The sequence below is a fragment of the Oncorhynchus mykiss genome, chromosome 22, assembly GCF_057628025.1.
Source record: "Oncorhynchus mykiss isolate SJ-2025 chromosome 22, ASM5762802v1, whole genome shotgun sequence".
Taxonomy (NCBI): domain Eukaryota; kingdom Metazoa; phylum Chordata; class Actinopteri; order Salmoniformes; family Salmonidae; genus Oncorhynchus; species Oncorhynchus mykiss.
This window is the reverse complement of record NC_143043.1, coordinates 10,239,839-10,263,889: the sequence shown is the minus strand read 5'-3', so window position 1 is coordinate 10,263,889 and position 24,051 is coordinate 10,239,839. Positions and strand designations below refer to the sequence as shown.

At 40.5% G+C, this 24,051-nt stretch overlaps 3 protein-coding genes across 7 annotated transcripts; 1 reads left to right on the top strand and 2 right to left on the bottom strand.

The window, feature by feature from the left end:
• Positions 1–1,176: 1,176 nt before the first annotated feature.
• mitd1 (MIT, microtubule interacting and transport, domain containing 1) lies at positions 1,177–11,251 on the bottom strand. The gene is made up of 7 exons (XM_021578780.3): positions 10,494–11,251; positions 10,317–10,418; positions 8,252–8,388; positions 7,976–8,062; positions 2,030–2,142; positions 1,814–1,874; positions 1,177–1,689 (listed from the first exon to the last, which is right to left on the bottom strand). Exons 1-7 carry the CDS (start codon positions 10,630–10,632, stop codon positions 1,594–1,596), a joined length of 735 nt encoding a protein of 244 aa, XP_021434455.1. The 5' UTR covers positions 10,633–11,251; the 3' UTR covers positions 1,177–1,593.
• On the top strand, positions 11,232–15,796 carry LOC110501309 (large ribosomal subunit protein uL30m). 2 transcript variants are annotated; one of them, XM_021578786.3, is made up of 6 exons: positions 11,232–11,262; positions 11,461–11,527; positions 11,745–11,822; positions 14,619–14,765; positions 15,064–15,137; positions 15,352–15,796. In XM_021578786.3, exons 2-6 carry the CDS (start codon positions 11,483–11,485, stop codon positions 15,482–15,484), a joined length of 477 nt encoding a protein of 158 aa, XP_021434461.3. In that variant the 5' UTR covers positions 11,232–11,262; positions 11,461–11,482; the 3' UTR covers positions 15,485–15,796. The 2 variants fall into 2 exon arrangements, with proteins under 2 accessions (XP_021434461.3, XP_021434460.3); XM_021578785.3 differs by having other exon boundaries at positions 11,248–11,271.
• On the bottom strand, positions 15,738–22,026 carry LOC110501308 (thioredoxin domain-containing protein 9). 4 transcript variants are annotated; one of them, XM_090215377.1, is made up of 5 exons: positions 21,854–22,026; positions 17,514–17,741; positions 17,262–17,380; positions 16,766–17,020; positions 15,738–16,539 (listed from the first exon to the last, which is right to left on the bottom strand). In XM_090215377.1, exons 1-5 carry the CDS (start codon positions 21,866–21,868, stop codon positions 16,425–16,427), a joined length of 732 nt encoding a protein of 243 aa, XP_090071503.1. In that variant the 5' UTR covers positions 21,869–22,026; the 3' UTR covers positions 15,738–16,424. The 4 variants fall into 4 exon arrangements, with proteins under 4 accessions (XP_090071503.1, XP_021434457.3, XP_021434458.3 ...); XM_021578782.3 differs by lacking the exon at positions 21,854–22,026 and adding an exon at positions 19,023–19,705; XM_021578783.3 differs by lacking the exon at positions 21,854–22,026 and adding an exon at positions 18,663–18,918.
• Positions 22,027–24,051: the final 2,025 nt, after the last annotated feature.

Here is a 24,051-nt window from a genome sequence, read left to right as displayed (position 1 = left end):
ATACTTTCCTTATTCACTGGACATATGAAATGTATTACATTTAGTAATGATCTATGTAGTCTATTTGTACTAGAACTCTAATTATTGTCATTGCTCATTATACCTTCACATTTTAAATAGAGCATTTGGAAATGGAGACCAATGTCTAGACTGTTCAGTCAGTTCAGTTCACCTTGATGAATGTTTGCCATATGGTAGGTAATGTCAAGCTCATGAAACACGAGAAGGTAATTTATCTGTAGAGGATTACTCGGTACCCTATTTGAATGGGATAAAGTAATTCAGTTTGTGATATACAGTGTTTTTTTTTAAAACCTATTTGCATTTATATAATATGGCAGCCAAAAAGTTGTTATCATACTTACTGTACGGACGTGACTGGTGTTGAAGATGAATTAACCCAAATGTCATACTATTAGTGGTGCCTGGATGGGGGCTCACAGCTGTGTCACTGTCAGTTCATGACCTACACTTCGAGGCTATAGCATAATAGCATACTAGTACTGCTTGCGAGCGACCACTGCTGTCCTCCGTCCAACGTTTACTATTCTCCAATCCTAACAGGACTAACCCTTAGTCTACTGCAAACAACATCAAATCAGAAAGACCAAAAAATTATAAACTGATCAAATCCACCAGTCTAAGCACCAGGAAAAATGATAAATAATTAATTATATTACGTTATCATAGGTTAACACCCAGGGATTATATTTTGGCTTCCCTCTAGTCTAAAATGTCATATCGTTATAATATTTTTACAATTCTAGGGTTATTGTAAGGTGGACGAACTTCATTGTCCACTAGACGGCGCCATGTACAGTACCAGTCAAAAGTTTGGACACAGGTATTCATTCAGAGGTTTTCATTGTAACTATTTTCTCCATTGTAAAATAATAGTGAAGACATCAAAAATAATCAAAATATGTATACACAAATCAAAATATATTTTATATTTGAGATTCTACAAAGTAGCCACCCTTTGCCTTGAAGACAGCCTTGCACACCCTTGGCATTCCTTCAACCAGCTTCACCTGGAATGCTTTTCAAACAGTCTTGAAGGAGTTTGCACACATGCTGAGCACCTGTTGGCTGCTTTTCCTTCACGCTGTGTCCAAACTTTTGACTGGTACTTTACTTTCACAAAATGAAATGAAAACAATCAGTTTCCAGACATTCTGAGAATTCTACATGTTATGTACACTTTTAATGAATATGCATGTTTGATTTAAAAAAAATCAGGTTAAGAAAAGATTCAGAAACGACCAAACTATCATTTGGATCCACCATTCAGGTCCAATGTCCTCAGATACACATAATAAGCATTAGGAGCCCCCCAAAAAACAACCCAGTCAGACCAAACTACATGATAGATCATGTAGACTTAAAAAAGGCACTTGGTATGTATTATACAGGTACACACACACACACACACACTGGACAGAGGGGGAGACATTTAGATTGAGAGCCCCTCTGTTCCAATAGGCCTATCCACACTTGCATTTAACTTACAATAGAGCAATGTATTGGACATGCGTTCTAAGTGGTATGCTACTGTGCATATTGGTGTAGCCATAGACTCCAGTTCCAAAGGTGTTATAATGTCTTAGTGTGTTTGCTGTGAAAGATATCCACTGTGGTCTCCTGGCACTGCCTCAGGTCATAGTCACAGTAGCCGATGGAGAAACGACCCTGGGGGAGAGAAAAAACATTGAATAAATACTACCGGATTATTATTCTGTTGGTTCTATATTTTTGACAATATAAAGTTAAGACTGAACGTAGAGGGGAGAAATATCCCTGGTTGAAGTCTTGCCTTTGGTTTCTTGAAGTAATCCAGTCCTCTTCCTATCTTGATGATCCAGCCGTTGTCAAACCTTAGGGGATCATCATCATCATCATCATCATCATGCTTATAAAACCTACATAAATCAAAGACTCTATATGCGCATGCGCCATATGGTGCATTAAAGACCTCAGCCGCTGATGCATTCTGGGTGTGGAAATGGATTGATTGAAATTGATGGTGTACCTGATCTCCCTGTCGTGAAAAGTGGAGTACTGGAGGTCCAGACACACATCCTGGCTCTGTAGACTCTGTTTGAGCTCTGACAGAGCACTGGCCTGCTGAGACGAATTGTCCCCCTGCAACACACACAGACAGGTGGATTAGGGAAACAACACACGAGATACAGTAAGTAGCTTGGCATTTTGAGTAGGTTTATAACTGTACAATAAATAGCCCTAAAGAAAACAAATGGAGCAACTAAGCTATAGACCTCTTACTACCAGTTCAAACTTCTGCAATACAAATAATCAGTTGAGGCATTGATTGATAATAATATTGATGCTATTGGTACTATATCTGAGTGTTTAACATATTTTCTGTCCTCAGAGTTGGTCATTTTAAGGGATTTTAATCTGGATTGTCTATCCCCGGCCTCAGATCAATTTAAGAGTATATGCATTGATTTGAACCTGACACAATTGATCTCAAAACACACACGGATAAAATGTGAAAAACCCTTTTAACTCTTCATTGATTGATTTAATTCTTACTAATAACCCCCATAAATATTGGTCTAGTGGAGTACTTGCATTCGATCTCAGTGATCATTGTCCCATAGTATGTATTAGAGATACGAAACAGCAAAACACTAGTAATCCTTGTTTAATTAAGAAGATACATTTTTAAAAGTTCTGCTCAAGGGTTTCTACATGACGTGTTCTACTCTGATTAAGGAGCTGTCTCCTGTATTCCTGACCAGGTGTTGGCTCTAGAAAATGTATATTCCATATTTATTCCTCTGGCAGATAAACATGTCCCTTTTAAACAATTCAGAGTCAAAGATAGAAAACCAAGGATTCGATCTTCTGCGTTATCTGAGCTCATTCAGGTGCTTTTTATTTGAGAGAAACGGTGGTGTAGTTGACCCTGGTCTGTCGATTGCCTGCTCTTCCCTCTGCCAGCCTTTAGCTGACTTGACGGTTAACCCATCAACTTCTAGTGAATCTTTGTTTTCATTTCAACATTTTACTATCTGTGATGTGCTAGATGCCTTGCTTAAAATGAATGTAAAAAAGAAATACATCTGGAGCTGATTTGCTTGATCCATTTCTGCTGCAGCTCTCTGACCCCCCCGATTGCTGAATCATGAACCCATATTTTTAACCTGACGATTATATCTGTTACTATCCCCAAGGTTACTATCCCCAAGGTTTGGAAGGCGGTCCATGTACTCCCCCTTCACAAAGGTGGTGACCCTTGTGACCTAAATAAATGATTGGCCTATTTCTAAACTTTCTTGCCTAGCGAAAATATTAGATTCCTTGATTAATTCTCAGCTAAACTCTTTCCTTGAAATGTATTCTAAATGTACATCCATCAGGTTTTAGAGGGGTGGAAAAGAGAAGGTTTAGTTGGTAGGCTAGCGGCCAATCCTCTAAAAAGGGCTTCTGTTTTTGAGATACCCCAACCCGAGGAACCGTATAACAAAGTACAACCATGTTTTTGGATGGTTTTATAAAAATATTTGACTGAAAAAGTGGTTAAATTCATAGATATTGTGACACACCCTCTTAACTCAAACAGTGCAGAATAATGCCTGTCTGGAGGGGGAGTGGGCCACATAAGCTCCTGTACCCCAATATTGCAAGTTCTGATATAGCTCCTATTCCTGCAATTATGTTAGGGGGGGCCCTCTAGATTTGACTCAAAATCCAACATGACTGCAACATTACCATTAAATGGTGGTTTAATCACCTGTATATATACACATTTTAAATAAGACATTTTTCAGATTTGACCTGACTATTTTTGTGTCATTCAACTATGTTAGGAATCCAATATGCCCACCATATACACTCAAACGCCTTTGTCTGGGTATATATAAAAAAAAGTCAACAGACTGCTTGGCATGGCAACACCAAGTATTCCAAGTCACACGCCTCTTTGAGGATCAATGAGGCAACTGGGAGGCTCCAAATAAAGGAAATAGAATCCAACCCTGGACTCTGACACCTTCTGCCATGCTCTACAATTTGCCACCGCTGTGGTAGAACTTGCCCTTCCAGGGTTGGGCTCTTAAGTCACCTCCTTATCATTTTAGAAGTGAGCTTTGATTCATTGCTAGACCAATATTTCCGCCTGCATCCAACCAACATGTCCGTCCACTGGCTCACTGCATTTGTGATGCAAATTGGGATGCTCCGGTGCACTCTTATCCTGTTCGGGTTGAGCTGCCACATTGCTTCTTCCAGAAAATCATGTCCACCATCATGGCTGTCTGCCCTGGAGTTACTTGGACTTGTTGACATTGATGGTGTACGGGGAGGATGAAACCACACATGACAAGCGCATAAGGAAAGCTGTTCACCACCATGAACCAACAACCTGACACTCAATGACTAGAAATGTCATCAACTTAGTGGGCCTTCACATGTCATATGAATTGCACCTCTCCAATATCAATGCCAACCTGAATCTCCCAAAACTCTCCTGGATAAGCCTACTCCACCATCAGTCCTCCCCTCAGGCAGTTACTAGAGGCAGAGACACCATGGAACTGGACTGTCAGGAGGCCATTCAACAGCCAAAATGCCACCTGGAAATGGCTGGTGTGCAATGCCTTCATATGTAACTATTTTGCTGCCAACCCATGTGACACCTGAACTGGACTTGCATGTAAAGAATGATCTTTCATGCTGGGGTGACTCATGCACTGGTCTGGGAAACGGTGAAGTAATGTTTGGCAATTTTATTTATTTTATTTCACCTTTATTTAACCAGGTAGGATAGTTGAGAACACCTTTATTTAACCAGGTAGGCCAGTTGAGAACACCTTTATTTAACCAGGTAGGCTAGTTGAGAACACCTTTATTTAAACAGGTAGTCTAGTTGAGAACACCTTTATTTAACCAGGTAGGCTAGTTGAGAACACCTTTATTTAACCAGGTAGGCTAGTTGAGAACACCTTTATTTAACCAGGTAGGCCAGTTGAGAACACCTTTATTTAACCAGGTAGGCCAGTTGAGAACACCTTTATTTAACCAGGTAGGCCAGTTGAGAACACCTTTATTTAACCAGGTGGGCCAGTTGAGAACACCTTTATTTAACCAGGTGGGCCAGTTGAGAACACCTTTATTTAACCAGGTAGGCCAGTTGAGAACACCTTTATTTAACCAGGTAGGCTAGTTGAGAACACCTTTATTTAACCAGGTAGGCCAGTTGAGAACACCTTTATTTAACCAGGTAGGCCAGTTGAGAACACCTTTATTTAACCAGGTAGGCTAGTTGAGAACACCTTTATTTAACCAGGTAGGCTAGTTGAGAACACCTTTATTTAACCAGGTAGGCTAGTTGAGAACAAGTTCTCATTTACAACTGCGACCTGGCCAAGATAAAGCAAAGCAGTGCAACAAACAACAACACAGAGTTACACATGGAGTAAACAGTCAATAACACAATAGAGAAAAAAAGTATATATACAGAGTGTGCAAATTAGGTAAGATATGGGAAGTAAGGCAATAAATAGGCAATGGTGGCAAAATAATTACAATTTAGCAATTAAACACTGAAGTGACAGATGTGCAGAAGATGAATGTGCAAGTAGAGATACTGGGGTGCAAAGGAGCAAAAAAATAAATAACAGTATGGGGATGAGGTAGATGGATGGGCTATTTACAGATGGGCTATGTACAGGTGCAGTGATCTGTGAGCTGCTCTGACAGCTGGTGCTTAAAGTTAGTGAGGGAGATAGGGTCTCCAGCTTCAGTGATTTTTGCAATTCGTTCCAGTCATTGACAGCAGAGAACTGGAAGGAAAGGCAGCCAAAGGAAGAATTGGCTTTGGGGGTGACCAGTGAAATATACCTACTGGAGCGCGTGCTACGGGTGGGTGCTGCTATGGTGACCAGTGAGCTGAGATAAGGCAGGGCTTTACCTAGGAAAGACTTATAGATGATCTGGAGCCAGTGGGCAATGAACATATGCCAAACAAAAGGCACCATAGAATGGTAAAACTTGCTGTATGTGATTGTTTATGGTGGCTGGGGATTGACTGTGAAATAGTGGTCTTTGTGCTCCATGCTTGATCTGCTCCACCTTCTCTGCAACCCGTTTACTGTCCATCAAAGCCCAGGGATCGTCTTCAAATGCATGCGTGTGTGGATCTGTGCTACGTCCCTCACAACGTACACTTCTTAGTTATAGTCTATGACCTAGCTATACTAAATAACCTCTACCGTAACCTGAGGTCACTCTCCACCTCTCCTGCTGGTGCGTGCCCCAGTCCATAACCAATGCCAACCACCAACAGTTAATGTTAGCCAAATGATCATCTTAACTGACTTCCAAATGACTATATAAAAAATATGTAGGATGTGACCTGAATGACTTTTTAGCACAATCAACATAAACAACTCTGCACACAGGTCAATTATGTGTTGGAAAGGTCTAAAGGCAAGTCTGTTTGTGACAGCCCTTTCACAGACTCCCCTTCACAACCAGACAACCAATCATTCCACTACTGGAGTTACCCCAGCAGCATTCAGGCTGGGATAACATTCCAATTAGTCAATTGGTCTCTTTGGTATGCAAGCTGCATCTGCAGACTGCCTATACCGAACTGTAGAAATGGAAACTGATCACCCCACAGCTCCAATACCACGCCAGCCATACAGGAAGGATACTGGCCTTGTCGCTGCAGCATGTCTAGAATGACCAGTTAGCCGTGCAAGCTGGTCAGACCCCAAAACAACAACCACCACTGGCTACTTTGTCTCCTCACCCTGTAAGGACACTCACATCCTGGTCACCTCAAAGACTGAATCAACATCGCACACTTAGTTTTAGTTGGGAAAAGAAGGTTGTACATATACAATACTAGAGTAGCTGACTGTTGTATTATGGTTGCGTTCCTGTAACGCTACGGTGTGCTTGTGTAGTAAAAGGCTTGTTATTATTTTTGTGGAATTGCCCAATGTTGATATGTTGTAAGTGTTTGAATGAGATTAAAACATGAACACGTTTAAACATGAGTTGGCTTTGGCTATTCAAACCAACAGAGGCATGGCAGTGACACTCATAGTCCTAGATATACCAAGAGCCTTATGAAACCATTTTAAAAAGACAGAATAACACAGAACAAAATGAACAAGGGCTACTTGTATGGAGGCAAGGGTGATTGAGTGTAATCATGTTGGCCATATTGTATTCAGCATTAAATTGATTCACAACAGTCTTTATAGACATGAGTGTTGTACACAATTCTGAAAAAATGTCTCATTTACAAAATATAAAGATAATCTGTGATGGCCCCCTGACTTAGTTGCAAGAATAGGGGCAAAATATATATTTTTAAATCCTTTAAGGAACCTTGGAGACAAAAAAAATATATATTTCAATGTCTGTGTCCACATGTTTTCCTTAGAGCCAATTACAATAGCCACAACATCAATTAAACGTGTAACTGTGTGCATTTTCATCAGGCAGGACCATACAGCACTGAATGAGTGCACATTTGGCTTGGAAAGTTGTCTATTGAACAGAGACCAAAAAGTGTTCATCATAAATATTCATAGTTAATATTTCTGCCTATCGCATGTGTTTTTAACAGATCTAGATTTTCAAAATGCTTTAAGATATCCTAATGTTGTGTGTTTCTGTATGTAGGGCATACAATTGACAATTTGTATTCCAAATTTGAGCAATATCAGAACTTGCAATATTGGGGTACAGGAGCGTATGTGGCCCACTCCTCCTCCAGCCAGGCATTATTCTGCACTGTTTGAGTTAAGGGGGTGTGTCACAATATCTATCAATTTAACCACTTTTGCAAGGAACATATTTTTATACAAACATCCATTTCATGTATGGAACACCTGAGAGATATAGAAAAACATGGCTGTGTTTTGTTACACCTCAGGTAGGAGGGGTATCAACATTTTGTGGGCCTTGCCACTAGCCTACAGTTAGTTACCTCTTCCTTATAGGTCAGGAGGTGAATCCTCTTCACCTTACAGCTGGCCTTCAGCAGCATCTCACAGAACCTCAGGAAGTTATACAGCTAAGAGGGCAGAAGGGTCAAAGTCAAGATCTCATGACTAAACCAGCATGGCAATGGCATCCAAGGCAGATCCCACTATCATACTAATAGACAAACCAGCTTTTGAGGGAGCAGAACACCCAGGGGTAATAGTACCTTTCTGCAGTATATCATTTGATTAATGTGTTTGATAGTGTACAGGTAAATTACCTGGTGAATATGTCGGATGTAAGGGTCCTCCACCCAGACCTCAGTCACCCCCTCGGTGACGTAAGGCCTGAACAGAACCTCGTAACTATAGCCTGTAGCATCATCTGCTATCCTGATCTGCTCATGGTACTTCCCCTCTGAGTGGGAGAGGAGTTGAGAGAGGGAGGGATAAGAAGGGAAAGAGGCAGAGATAGGCAGTATTTCTGTTACATGCATTTGAAATACACTGAACAAAAATATAAATGCAACATTTTAAGTGTTGGTCCCATGTTTCATGACCTGAAATAAAAGACCTCTGAAATGTTCCATTCACACCAAAAACCTTATTTCTCTCAAATTGTGTGCACAAATTTGTTTACATCCCTGTTAGTGAGCATTTCTCTTTTGCCAAGATAATACATCACCCTAACAGGTGTGGCATTTCAAGAAGCTGATTAAACAGCATGATCATTACATAGGTGCACCCTGTGCTGGGACAATAAAAAGCCACTCTAAAATGTGCAGTTTTGCCACACAACACAATCCCAAAAATGTCTCAAGTTTGAGGCAGCGTGCAATTGGCATGCTTGACTGCAGGAATATCCACCAGAGCTATTGCCAGATAATTGAATGTTCATTTCTCTACCATAAGCTGCCTCCAATGTCATTTTAGAGAGTTTGGTAGTACATCCAATCGGCCTCACAACCGCAGCCCACGTGTATGGCGTTGTGTGTATAAGTGGTTTGCTGATGTCAGCGTTGTGAACAAAGTGCCCCATGGTGGCAGTGGGTTCATGGTATGGACATGCATAAGCTATGGATAACAAACACAAATGCATTTTATCGATGGCAGCTTGAATGCAGAGAGATACCGTGACGACATCTTGAGGCCCATTGTCGTGCCATTCATCTTTCCCGCTATCACCTCGCATGATAATGCCGGGCCCCATGTCGCAAGGATCTGTACACCATTCCTGGAAGTTGAAAATGTCCATGTTCTTCCTGCCATGGCCTGCAGATTCATCAGACATGTCACCCATTGAGAATGTTTGGGATGCTCTGGATCGATAAGCGTGTTTCAGTTCCTGCCAATATCCGGCAACTTGGCACAGCCATTGAAGAGGAGTGGGACAACATTCCACAGGACACAATCAACAGCCTGATCAACTCTATGCGAAGGAGATGTCGGGCTGCATGAGGCAAAAGGTGGTCACACCAGATACTGACTGGTTTTCTGATACATGCCACACCTTTTCTTTTAAGGTATATGTGAACAACAGATGCATATCTGTATTACCAGTCACGTGAAAAACGTAGATTTATGACCTAATGAATTTATTTCAATTGACTGATTTCCTTATATGAACTGTAACTCAGTAAAATCTTTGAAATTGTTGCATGTTGCGTTTAGATTTTTGCCAAGCATACGTATTTTAATTGCTTCTGAGTATTTTGTATGCTAAACTACACTCCAATGCCTTTTGTAACAAGATCCTTTCAAAAGCTGCAATTTGTATTTTCAAAATAACAAAACACTTTTCTATACCATTTCTTTACAGCGGTTCACAATTTTGTGGCCCCCTTTCACCCTACATTGGAAACAAAAAGTCTGATGGCACTATGGTGTGATAAGATTGTCTGCTAAATAAACAACATGTGCATGTACATGTAAAAATGAACAATTGCAAAGCATGCTCAGTATTACTCTAATGAGCTAGGCTCCGTAAAAGGGTCAATGACAATACCCAGTGTGCTTTGCAGTTGTTCACTTTCACATACATTTTGGTAATTTAGCACACTCTTATCCAGTGACAGTGCATCCAACTAAGGTAAATAAACAACAACATATCACAGTCATAGCAAGTAAGACGTTTGTGTGACCGTTACTGAGAATGTTGTTGATGTTCGGCCGGCTACTTGCAAATTTATTTTTTGTATCTTCAATTACAAAATACATGTATTTTAATACATTGGTCTTTAGTCTATTTTGTAATTAATGCTCATCCCTGGAAGGAGGAATAAGAGGAAGGCAGCAGTAAGGTGCCTTCCTTTGGGAAAGTGACATCAGTTCTCTGAGATTCTTTACCTTCTTTTAGTTGGTTGACATGGACTTTGATCTGTTCTGCTCGGTCCATGTAGCTCTTTATCTTCTGTCTGTAGTGGACTTTCTTCGAGTCATCTTTTACAGCTGTGAACAGATGAGTAGATCAGTAAAACAGATGTCACCTTCGTACCCCTGTGACTGTGACAGTGTGTGTGTTACCTTTCAGCACGTCCATCAGTAGCTGGATCCCCTCCTGGTAGCACACTAGCGACTCCTGGAAGCGCGTGCTCTGGTCCAGCTCCACGGCTCGTTTCAGGACGGAGATGGCAGAGGTCTCCATACCAGGGACTTGCGTCATGGTTCACTATCTGGTAAAAATGGACTGAGATTTTGAGTTCAATGTGTCAAGTTGTGGATATTTGTAATTCACCTGGTTAGAGTAAGCCAGAGACGGCAAAGGAGTATGCACATGATTCGTCCGTCCACAGCTCAGCGACAGGAATATTAAATTCGTCTGAGTCAGCTTGAGGTATCAAGTCTTCTTTGGCACAGGTTCAGAGGCAATACAATGCATCAGTAAACCCTTCTTAAACTCCTCATGCTTAGATTATATATACATCGGATGACGATATTTCATTCCATTAATTCAAACGTAAATCTGATCAAAATCATCCTCTCATGCCACTAACTTCCTGATGTTGGTTTGTTTGCTGGCCCGTATAAAGGTACGCATGAATAATAATTCCCCTGAGCAACATATCCACGGAAGTGAAAATGCCTAAATTAAATATAAATTAATTAATTCTGAAATACACGTGTAAAAAATGTTGTCAAACCATATAGTTAATCATACAATATCACATTGTAAAAAAATCGACGTTTTTCACAAGGTTAATTGAAACAAATTGAAGCCATACAGGAACGAAATTACCAAGTTTTGAAGTAGCACGGCAACGTTAGTAAGTGACTGCTATACTGACGGCTTCCGGTGAGTGTCGGAAGTGCTGAAACACTCTAGCAATTCAGTTTGCGTTTATTCAGCTGTATTTTGATGTTTGTTGAAAATATAAAAAAATATATATTGACCTTATATTAACGACACTTTATATCTCGGTAGAATCACAATTTCCTTGTCGAATTCGCATTTGACGGTTTTTGCATTATAACCTTGACTTCCTTGCTACAGACTTGTCAACCAACAAGTAAATATGGCTATGCTATGTCGTGGTCTTCACATACCTTCCCCAATTCAGGTAAGGAGTCAAAATTATTAAAGGCAGACTATCTTCCTGGCAGACAGTTGTAACTCAAATTTAAGCTATCAGTCAGATAACTGGTTGTTAGAACACATTTTGTAGGATCATCCAACTGTGTTTTCCTCCATAGTTAGAATAACATTACATTGTTTTTGGTTTTTCTTATTCTCTTCACGCCTTGCATATTTGATTATGTGTCTGTGCATTCTTGCAGGCTTTAACAGAAACTACGCCCCTGCCTTGGTTAATTTCATTCCGAAGCAAGTTCACCAAAGCACGGATCCCACAAGAGGTAGGGTGCTGCAGACTTTCATCAAGGGCAGGCCCATACAATCTAAATGCAATGAATACCTCAACTCAAAGCAAAAGTTTCTTACATATGTCCTTAACCCTAATTGCTCCAGTATCATCGTCAATGGCTGATCCCTGGCCATTATCCCACTCTCCGAGGGTGTTTCAGGGGGAGTGATATGCATGTCCATTTCACACCACACACTTTATACTAAGGTTACACACGTGTACATGTGTGGAACAGGACAAATATAAGCACTAGAGGTCGACCAATTAATCGGAATGGCTGATTAATTAGGGGCGATTTCAAGTTTTCATAACAATCGGTAATCGTCATTTTTGGACACCGATTATGGCCGATTACATTCGATTACATTGCACTCAACAAGGAGATTGCGTGGCAGGCTGCCTGTTACCTTGGCTCCTTGCTTCACTCGCGTAGGTTGCTAGCTAGCATTAAATCTTATCTTAACATAATCACTAGTTAACTACACATGGTTGATGATATTACTAGTTTATCTAGCTTGTCCTGCGTTGCATATAATCGATGCGGTGCATGTTAATGTATCATTGAATCACAGCCTACTTCACTAAATGGGTGATGATTTAACAAGTGCATTTGCGAAAAAAGCACTGTTGTATCAATGTGTACCTAACCATAAACATCAATGCCTCTCTTAATAAAATCAATACACAAGTATATATTTTTAAACCTGCATATTTAGTTAATATTGCCTGCTAACATGAATTTATTGTAACTAGGGAGATTGTGTCACTTCTCTTGCGTTCTGTGCAAGCAGAGTCAGGGTATATGCAGCAGTTTGGGCCGCCTGGCTCGTTGCGAACTGTGTGCAGACCATTTCTTCCTAACAAAGACCGTAATTAATTTGACAGAATTGTACATAATTATGACATAACATTGAAGGTTGTGCAATCTAACAGCAATATTTAGACTTAGGGATGCCACCCGTTAGATAAAATATGGAACGGTTCCACATTTAACTGAAAGAATAAATGTTTTGTTTTCGAAATGCTCAAAAAAATAAAGGGAACACTAAAATAACACATCCTAGATCTGAATGAATGAAATATTCTTATTAAATACTTTTTTCTTTACATAGTTGAATGTGCTGACAACAAAATCACACAAATTATCAATGGAAATCAAATGTATCAACCCATGGAGGTCTGGATTTGGAGTCACACTCAAAATTAAAGTAGAAAACCATACTACCGGCTGATCCAACTTTGATGTAATGTCCTTAAAACAAGTCAAAATGAGGCTCAGTAGTGTGTGTGGCCTCGACGTGCCTGTATGATCTCCCTACAATGCCTGGGCATGCTCCTGATGAGGTGGCGGATGGTCTCCTGAGGGATCTCCTCCCAGACCTGGACTAAAGCATCCGCCAACTCCTGGACAGTCTGTGGTGCAAAGTGGCGTTGGTGGATGGAGTGAGACATGATGTCCCAGATGTACTCAATTGGATTCAGGTCTGGGGAACTGGCGGGCCAGTCCATAGCATCAATGCCTTCCTCTTTCAGGAAATGCTGACACACTCCAGCCACATGAGGTCTAGCATTGTCTTGCATTAGGAGGAACCCAGGGCCAACCGCACCAGCATATGGTCTCACAAGGGGTCTGAGGATCTCATCTCGGTACCTAATGGCAGTCAGGCTACCTCTGGCGAGCACATGGAGGGCTGTACGGCCCCCCAAAGAAATGGCACCCCACACCATGACTGACCCACCGCCAAACCGGTCATGCTGGAGGATGTTGCAGGCAGCAGAACGTTCTCCACGGCGTATCCAGACTGTCACATGCTCAGTGTGAACCTGCTTTCATCTGTGAAGAGCACAGGGCGCCAGTGGCGAATTTGCTAATCTTGGTGTTCTCTGGCAAATGCCAAATGTCCTGCACGGTGTTAGGCTGTAAGCACAACCCCCACCTGTGGACGTCGGGCGCTCATACCACCCTCATGGAGTCTGTTTCTGACTGTTTGAGCAGACACATGCACATTTGTGGCCTGCAGGATGTCATTTTGCAGGGCTCTGGCAGTGCTCCTCCTTGCACAAAGGCGGAGGTAGCGGTCCTGCTGCTGGGTTGTTGCCCTCCTACGGCCTCCTCCACGTCTCCTGATGTACTGGCCTGTCTCCTGGTAGCGCCTCCATGCTCTGGACACTACGCTGACAGACACAGCAAACCTTCTTGCCACAGCTCACATTGATGTGCCATCCTGGATGAGCTGCACTACCTGAGCCACTTGTGTGGGTTGTAGACTCCGTCTCATGCTACCACTAGAGTGAAAGCACCGCCAGCATTCAAAAGTGACCAAAACATCAGCCAGGAAGCATAGGAACTGAGAAGTGGTCTGTGGTCACCACCTGCAGAACCACTCCTTTATTGGGGGTGTCTTGCTAATTGCCTATAATTTCCACCTGTTGTCTATTCCATTTGCACAACAGCATGTGAAATGTATTGTCACTGAGTGTTGCTTCCTAAGTGGACAGTTTGATTTCACAGAAGTGTGATTGACTTGGAGTTACATTGTGTTGTTTAAGTGTTCCCTTTATTTTTTTGAGCAGTGTATAAAACTCCGCATTTTTTTTTGCGGGGGTCCTCCAATAATCGGTATCTGCGTTGAAAAATCAGAATCGGTCGACCTCTAAGCACCCTCTATTTATTATATTATAACACTTGTGTTATATCCTAATGGCAATGATCATGGAAATTACATTTTTAAACAAACCTTTGCAATTCCTTTGAATCCGTAGTAAATCTGTCTTTCTGTGTCTACAGATTCTGGATGAGCGGTCGCAAGAGCATGAGAAGTATGGTGGAAACCAGGAGCAGCCCCATAAGCTGCACGTGGTGACGCGGGTCAAGAGCACCATGCGCCGGCCCTACTGGGAGAAGAAGCTAGTGGAGGGACTCTGCTTGCAGAAGGTGGGGCTCCAATCAGCTTGGATTAATAACCTCACATCTGAGGGATAGCCTAGTGTGTGGCAATCTTACCCTGCGTGGGTGTGGGCTGTGTGGGTGCAATATTTTGCTCCAGCCAAACTGTAACACACCTGATTCGACTAATTGAAAGTTGCCCACCCCTAGCCTTTCCTCTAGCAGAGCGTATTTGTATTGAGTTCAGTTGTGTGTTGTGCTTGCTCTTGCAGTAATATAAAGTTATAATAATGATTCTAATTGCTAACTTGGTTGCACTGTAATTGTTCTTTGCTCCTCTCCTCAGGCGTATGTACCTGTAATTCACAAGAACATCCCTTCAGTCAACAACCAGCTGAAATTCATCAAGCATCTTGTGAGGTAAGGCTGCTCAGGTTTGCAAGACCTGTTATTACTTTGTTAGCGCAGGGCTATTATTAAATACATCTGTTAATTCCTGTCAAGTGTATGCTACTGTTTATCAATTGAGTGCGTGGTTAGTTGATCCTGACAACTGAAATCTGCTGTAATTCAATACAGATGAACTTTGACCACTTTTCCATCTCATCTCTCCTCCATCTTTCTCTCTGTTCAGGATCCAGCCACTGAAGCTTCCCCATGGTCTCCCTGCTGAGGAAGACATGGCCGACACCTACCTGAACAGCAAAGGAGAGCTGATCGTACGACGCCTCCTCAAACCTGTAGAGTCCAAAGCCATCGAGTCATAGCCAACACTACTCTATACCCAAGCCATTTTGTCAGTGGTTCTGTTTGAATACTGAAAATGCATTCTCCCTTCCTCAAAGTAATCACTGACATGACTGGATTGGCTGTGTAGTGGATCCCATGCTTTCACCTATCCAATCTGTATAGAACACAAATGAATGGTTTTACAGTCTGGTCTACCAGAAATCAGCTGTGATTCAAATTACTATATTAGTGAAATCCCTGTACCTGTGTTCATTCTAGACCGAGAAACACTTCTATAGCTCACCCCTGTGTATTATATTTCAAATAAAAACATAACATGTACATGTTAATGTGTATAAAATACATCCATGCAATCGAGGAAGTCAGAGGAAAATAATGTGCCAGTGATGATCAGCTTATTTTAAGATCAAGCCCATTTTTATAGAAAAACTGAAACCTGTGCTACCAGTCACATTGATGACACAAAGGAGGTGGCTGTGGAATGCAGCTGACCTTGGCACTTGGTTGTTGCTCATGAAAAGCTGGATTTAAGTTTTCCCCCAACAAATCGTGTCGACAAATGACATGGATCGATGTTAATTTAGCTAGCCATAGTGTTAGCAAGGATGATTCTTTATAATGTTAAATGGTAACAGCATCAAGTCGGAGGGTTTCCAGTTCTAGACTTAATTTGGAATCAATGAGTCAGTTAGGGCAGAAAGTTCATTGGCTCAGATAGGTATCCTTTTCTTTGCAGGTTGGAAATAAACAACCAAAAAGCACTTGAATGTAATTAAATATGAACTCATATGATTAAGTCCACACACACACACACACACACAAAACAAAGCATGGAAGACTGGGATAAATAGGAAAATGATAAACATGGGAAAGGAACAAAACAGGAAGAGATGGTTCTGCCGGTTAGTGGTTAGTAGCCCAGCGAGAGAGACGGAAGTTGATGGCTGACAGGGTCTTCTAGTCGTCTTCAGAGTCTGAGTTGTGTCCTCTCCCCCTGATGGTCTTCTTCTCCACTTTGATGAACTTCAAACCAGATTTCTGTGTCAGGGTGGGGTGCTCCATGAGGTTACCACTGGGAAGAAGACAAAGTGTAGGGAGGGGTGTTACGAGACTTGATCTGAACTAAGTAGAACTTAATGTCTAATCAGCCTGTGTTTGTGCATGAACTGGTAAGGCTTTTTTTTATTCCTTTTGCAAATGAACCAATGGCCTCAAATGCCTAACAGGAAATACCTAGACAGATCATCTTTCTATCTAGAGGTGTGATTATCTTCAGGAAATCACTCCTGTCTGTGTACCTGTAGTTGATGATGTCAGAGCAGCCCAGTCTCCACTCCAGCACCTCTGTGGGGAACTCGTCTGTGTTTCCTAGGTCTGTGAAACCCACTATGTAGTCCTTGGTCTTCCCATCCTTTACCAGCGCCAGCGTGGGAATCACCTTGATCCGCAGCCTATCTGTCAGGAATGGAGCCTTGTCCACATTCAGCTTGATGAACTTGGTCTCCAGGTGCTTCTTGGCCAGGACGCTAAGGTGCTTATCCAGGATCTTGCATCTTTAGAATGCAGGGGAGAGGAGACAGCAGGATTAGCTCCTGGTAGAAGCTGCAATAAAGATTTATTGGGCAATAAACCTCTTTCTAATCCTTTTCTTAGGATTTAGGAGGATAAGCTCACGCTGGATCATCATCATATCCTCACCCTGGATAATTTGCAGCAATAAAACAGCAGTAAGTTTTAGGCCTGTAATGGCAGGAGAAAAACAGGTAGAGAAAGAAACATTGCTGTGTTGCAAACCTGAAGGTGGAGTCTCTGTAGAAATGACAGACCACTCGATTGCTCTCCTTCACCTCAGGGAAGAAGTCTTTCTCACTGGGAATCTCCTTGTACTCCCCGTGCCCTTTACCCAGCCACTCCTGAGGGGACAGAGCACAAACATGCCATAATGAGTGTTACTGGTATGAAATAACTGGATGGACTAAATAAAATGCTTGTTTGGCATCCACCATATGGCTCAGCCAATGTGACCACTCTGTCTTTCCCTCCTACCTGCTTTTGTTTCTGGGATTTCTTGAGGGCCTCCATCCTCCTCTCCTTCAGCATTTCCATCTCATCGTCATCCATGCGCTCCAGCTTCCCCAGCTCTGCATCCAGCTGCTCCTCCACCATCCTGGCTGACTGCAGCACCTGCTGCTCCAGCACCTTGGCCATGATCTCCATTGACTGACTCGCCATGATGAAGAGCCTTATGAAACTTCTGACACACACTCTATATTCCTGAAGGGATGGGGAAGAGTAGAATGAGAATGATTGCATTTCAGAGATGTAATTGATATGGTTGGCCCAACGATTAAGGCAAACTAATACCACAGATAGAACAATGAGACAGATATTTCACCTGATGTATAAATGTGAAGCATCCACTTGGCGTTTCCAAACACTACCAAATATGGTAGCGAGAGGAAGCCCAATGGCCAGGCGGTCGGAGAAGATGGATTTTCGCCGACGTTCTGCATTTTCTCATTATTAAACGTTTGATCTCAATAAAGTTTTCTGTTTCCAAAACTAGAATCTGTTATAAACAGATTAAGGGGAACTCGTCTGTGATAAGTTTTGTAGACTGTTTTGCCAAAACGCTTTATTTACAAGGAGTGCAAAGACGAAATTAGTTAATGCAAACACGCACTTCACAGTGTAGGCTAACTGAAATTCGAAGACGTATGCTTGAACAGGCCAATAGGACTTCCTTAGTTCGTGCTTGGCTCTGCCCACTATGACCCATTTGTTCCCATTGGAAACGACATATCTGTCATATCATATCTTGGTTTAGTTAAATCTTTGCTGGTGACCATGGTAACGAAAAACCTTGATCAAAGATATTTGTGCCTGGATGTTTTCAATAGATGAAAATAGCTAGCTAACCAGCTAAAGTTTTCCCATTTAAACAGTTAGCTAACTAGCTAGTCTTAAAAATATTTAGAAAGTTGTAATTTGATTACTGACCCACCACTAACAAATTACCATTGTCTGTTAGCTTTCTCGCTATAGTGGTTAGTTAACGTTACTTAAGTTAAAGTCCTAGTTCAAGCTATGTCAACTAGCTAGCTAACGTTATGTTTGTTAACTAGCTAAATTACTGTAGCATACTATTAATCACATCATATTTCAGACAAAGTTGAGAAATAGAAAGTGTCCTACAATGAACAAAGGTACAATCACTGGCGTCGTTTTAGCCTAGCTGGCGCCATCAAGCCTGACCTGCCGCAGGTAGAGCTGCTAGGCTAACAATAGCTTCGATGCAACCAAGAGTTTTTACATTGTGCTGGACTCTTAAAAACGTTCTTGGTTGTATCGAAACTAGACTAACAACTGCGCGGCCAGTCAGAGAACGCTAAATTAGCTAGCGAGCTGTCAAAAACGACCAAGACTTCACCCATACGTCCATGATAAGATCAAAACCTCTTATATTAATATTATTTTAATAGGGCCTACTGAATGTATTATTTGCACATGACTTTATCAATATTACCACACTAACAAACTGGCAAGCCTACTTACCAAAAGCGGTCCGTACAAAAAGGCAGGATCCACTTTCTGCAGAGACTGCAGCGCGCGCAAAGACTAGGCAGTATTACCGTGGCTTTACGTCACAGGTAAATAAATAAAGGCTCGTTAAACTTTAAACATCATTCATAAGTAGTACCTTAGTCGCATTCCTTGTTTTATTGTATTTTATTGTGTAAAGACCAAACCGTTTTGGTTATTATAAGCAAGTGCTCGCTATAAGATGTCCACTATCATCCCTGGGCCCAAGAAAGGGAAACTAACCATACGTTTCGACCAGCAGAAGCTTGACAACTCTTCCCTACAGGTTGGCGTAGGCGTGAACCTATTCTAGTAATTAAATACATTTTCAAAATGTGAAAAAACGATATATTATTAGTTAGCTGGCTAGCAACAGCAGGCCACTGTGTGTAGGCCAGGGGTGGGGAGGTCCGACCTGCGATACCGTTTGATCAGGCCCGAGCCAATTCATGAATACATTTTTTTAATATATATTAAAAAAAGCTATAGACGTCATTTTTCCAAGAAAAATTAAATGTTTGGTAGCGCTAGACAGCTCGTCTTCACCGAGCACCTGCCTGTACGTCAGAATAATTGCTACAGTAAATGAAAGAAACGTAGATCCGTCGAAGTGTATTCCTAGTTTGTGGGGATGCACATGCAGTAATGAGAAAGACTTGGATTTGGAGCGTCATTACAGCTCGAAACATGCTAAACTGAATGAGTTGCAATGATAACTTCGTGTGGATAAAGTAATTGCTATTCAGCGGGGTTTGGGTGACCAACAAGCCGCATTTACGAAACTTAGTTTGGATGGGGAAAATTTATAAAAGAGTTGCTAACACCAGACAAAGTTAAATTGTTCCAAAGTGTCAGTTTGTCTCGAAGAATCGTCACAGAGCGGATAACTGGCATGGCACAAGATATCGAAAGAAATTGAAGGACTCCGCAAGAAATGTCGAGTTTTTCTCTTTGTCATGTGATTATTAAGCAACTGACAACAAATACGGCCATTTTTGTGTGTGGGACCACCGCGGAGTTTCACACAGGGGAGGAATTGTTCTCTTTTGAAGCCATGCATAGCACAACCAGAGGTGAGAACTTTTTAAAAAAAATGTTTAAATTGACAACAAATCAATACAGAGAATACATGAGGGAACACAAGTATAGATTCTATACAATGGACAATTGAGCTAGGGGGTACAATATCACATTACACAAAGACATACACTTATAATTCTAACAGTTTTTTTGTTAGTAGAGTATTTAATTGTCTTAAAATACAGTTACATTTATTTACAAAGAAATATATATATATTTTTTGTAAATTTAATTTGTGAATATGAAATTTGGCCAAAAGAATAATGAAATGAATTGCATAAAACTGTTTCAGCTTATTTCTATCGTAGGTAAAGAATCCAAGCAGTTCATCTCTCCACAATAGTGTAAGACCTTCATAAAAGTGTTCAATTATAAATCTACTGATGTCTTGCCACAGTTTTCTTACATGAATACAATGCCAAAAAAGATGCAACACTGTTTCTGGGTGGTCATTACAAAAGGAGCAATTTGAGTTGATGTTTTCCTTAAACTTCTTCATATAGTGGTGGGCAGGATAATATTTATGAATAATTTTAAAGGAAACTTCCTTAATTTTGTTAACAAGTAGGTATGTGTGTGGCAACATCCAACCTTTTTTCCAACAGATATTATCAATAAATCCATTCCAATAAGGCAATAAGGTATAGTAGATACAACATCCTGCTGAAACAAGGTTTGTATCGCTCTGTTGTTGAATGGACCAAAAGAGAAACAAATCTTTCCTACTGATGAGTCAACAGGGTCAACAGAAGGTAGGCTCTGAGGGTCAGGTCTTTCCTACTGATGAGTCAACAGGGTCAACAGAAGGTAGGCTCTGAGGGTCAGGTCTTGACACAGTTCCTGAATAATAGAGCAACACCTGAGGGAATGGCATCTAAAACAATTGCAAAATCTTTAGGTGTTACAGGTAGAGGTCGACCGATTATGATTTTTCAACACCGATACTGATTATTGGAGGACCATAAAAGCCAATACCGATTAATCGGCCAATTAATTAATTAATTTGTAATAATGACAATTACAACAATACTGAATGAACACTTATTTTAACTTAATATAATACATCAATAAAATCAATTTAGCCTCAAATAAATAATGAAACATGTTCAATTTGGTTTAAATAATGCAAAAACAAAGTGTTGGAGAAGAAAGTAAAAGTGCAATATGTGCTATGTAAGAAAGCTAATGTTTCAGTTCCTTGCTCAGAACATGAGAACATATGAAAGCTGGTGGTTAATTTTAACATGATTCTTCAATATTCCCAGGTAAGAAGTTTTAGGTTGTAGTTATTATAGGAATTATAGGACTATTTCCCTCTATACCATTTATATTTCATATACCTTTGACTATTGGATGTTCACTTTAGTATTGCCAGTGTAACAGTATAGCTTCCGTCCCTCTCCTCGCTCCTCCCTGGGCTCGAACCAGCAACAAAACGATAATTAGCGCACGCTAACTAGCTAGCCATTTCACTTCGGTTACACGAGCCTCATCTCGGGAGTTGATAGGCTTGAAGTCATAAACAGCGCAATGCTTGAAGCACAATGAAGAGCTGCTGGCAAAACGCACGAAAGTGCTGTTTGAATGAATGTTTATGCGCCTACTTCTGCCTACCACCGCTCAGTCAGATACTTGTAATATCATCAACCATGTGTAGTTAACTAGTGATTATGATTGATTGATTGTTTTTTATAAGATAAGTTTAATGCTAGCTAGCAATTTACCTTGACTTGCTGCATTCGCGTAACAGGCAGTCTCCTTGTCGAGTGCAACGAGAGAGAGGCAGGTCGTGGTGAAAATCAGGTGAAAATCAGGTGAAAATCTGTCGTTCTGCCCCTGAACAAGGCAGTTAACCCACGGTTCCTAGGCCGTCATTGAAAATAAGAATGTGTTCTTAATTAACTGACTTGCCTAGTTAAATAAATATTAAATAAAGGTGTAAAAAAAAAAATCTGCAAATCGGGCGCCCAATAATACCGATTTCCGGTTGTTATGAAAACTTGAAAACTGCCCTAATTAATCGGCCATTCCGATTAATCGGTCGACCTCTAGTTACAGGTACCTTGTAAAGTGGTAAGAATTCCTTATAACTGAGTAAAAGACCCTCTGCATTTACCAGTTGGCTCACCAATTGGATATTATTTCAGAACCAATATTCTAAAAACAAATAACTATTTTTATACAATATATCCTGATTATTCCATATATAATATCTGTGTGGTGAAAAATTGTGTTTATAAATTAAGGACCATGACAAGAAAACCTGCCGATGAAAAGCAGAAAGTTTCACTGGAACTTTGTCAATATTATCATTGCAAAACAACATGAAGTAAAGGTCACCAAAAGTAGAGACGACACGATGAGGAATAACATTCCAGGGTTTTTTCCAATTTGATCTTAAAAGTATTATTTAAGGTAGTAAAGTCCAGAAAACTCAGCCCACCATTCTCATAAGTGTTCATCACAACAGTTTTCCTAATGTAATGGGTACAGTTTCATCACAGAAAGTTGAAAAGCATCTGGTCTATCTCCTTGCTTATTTTATTGTCAAGATATAAAAGATAGAGCGCCATATGTTAGTCTAGAGATACCTTCAGCCTTGGTTATTTGGACTCTACCTTTTAAAGATAAGTCCCTCTGTTAGCCATTGATTTAGCTTCTTCTGGGGTTTTTTAATAAGAGGGTGCAAATTTAGTAAGCCTCTAGACTTCTGATCCTTTGTAATGGTTATGCATAAATATGTAAGTTCTTCTTTTACTGGAATACCATAATATGAAGGTATCACACAATCTTTGACAGCTATGAGTTCACATTTCTTAATGTTAAGATATAGACCAGACGCTTTGGAAAAGGATTGTATCACATTGATCGATATGGGAATTTGGTTAGCGTCTTTCAGAAAAAGTGTAGTATCGTCAGCCAGCTGGCTTATAATCATTTCTTTACCAGCTATGGAAATACCTTATACAGGACTATTATTTAAAGAATTTGCAAGAAGTTTGGTGATTAATAAAAACCGGTACGGAGAGATAGGACAAACTTGCCTAATTCCTCTCTTTAACTCAAATCTAGGTGAGGTGCCATATTTCAATTTGATAGAGCTGTTACCATTTGCATAGAGAGTCTTAATAGCCTTACAGAAAAAATCCCCCAAGCCAAGTCTCTCAAGGGAGTGGAAGAGAAACTGATGCTCTACTGTGTCAAATGCTTTTAAAAAATCTTTAAAAAATATGAAGCTATCCTCGGTTATTAGGCCCGAGTAGTCAAGTATGTCTAATACTAGTCTGATATTGTTATAAATATGTCTGTTCCTCATAAAGCCAGACTGTATTTCATCAATGATTGCATCCAGGACTTGCAAGTAGTAATATAGGCTAATATCTTAGTCATTAAGAAGACAAATTGGACGCCAGTTATTGATGAGCAGCACTTATTTTTTAGGCTTAGGTATTAGTGTTATTAACCCCTAACTCAGTGTAGGAGGGGGAACATTGTTTTTAATACTCTCTAAAAATACTTCAAATAGGAAGGGAGCTACTTGTTCAGAAAATAATTTGTAATTTGTAAAATTCTGATGTAATTCCATCAACACCTGGTGATTTATTGTTCTTCAGATGTTTGATAGATTCTATCATCTCTTCAACTTTGATGGGTTCATCACACTGTTTAGATTCTATATCACTGAGAGAGTGAACATTATTCAGTTATGTTTTTAAACTATCTGTGGATTCCTGACAGTACGTAGAGCTATATAATCTTCTGTAAAACGTGCTACAGTATTTCGCAATTCATTTTTGGTCATCTGTAATAACACCATCAATGTTTAACTTATGGATAGTGTTATTTTTAGAGTGGAATTTCTCAAGTCTAAAGAAATAGGATGAATTCTGTTCTCCCTCCTCAATCCATTTTTTTCCTAGAT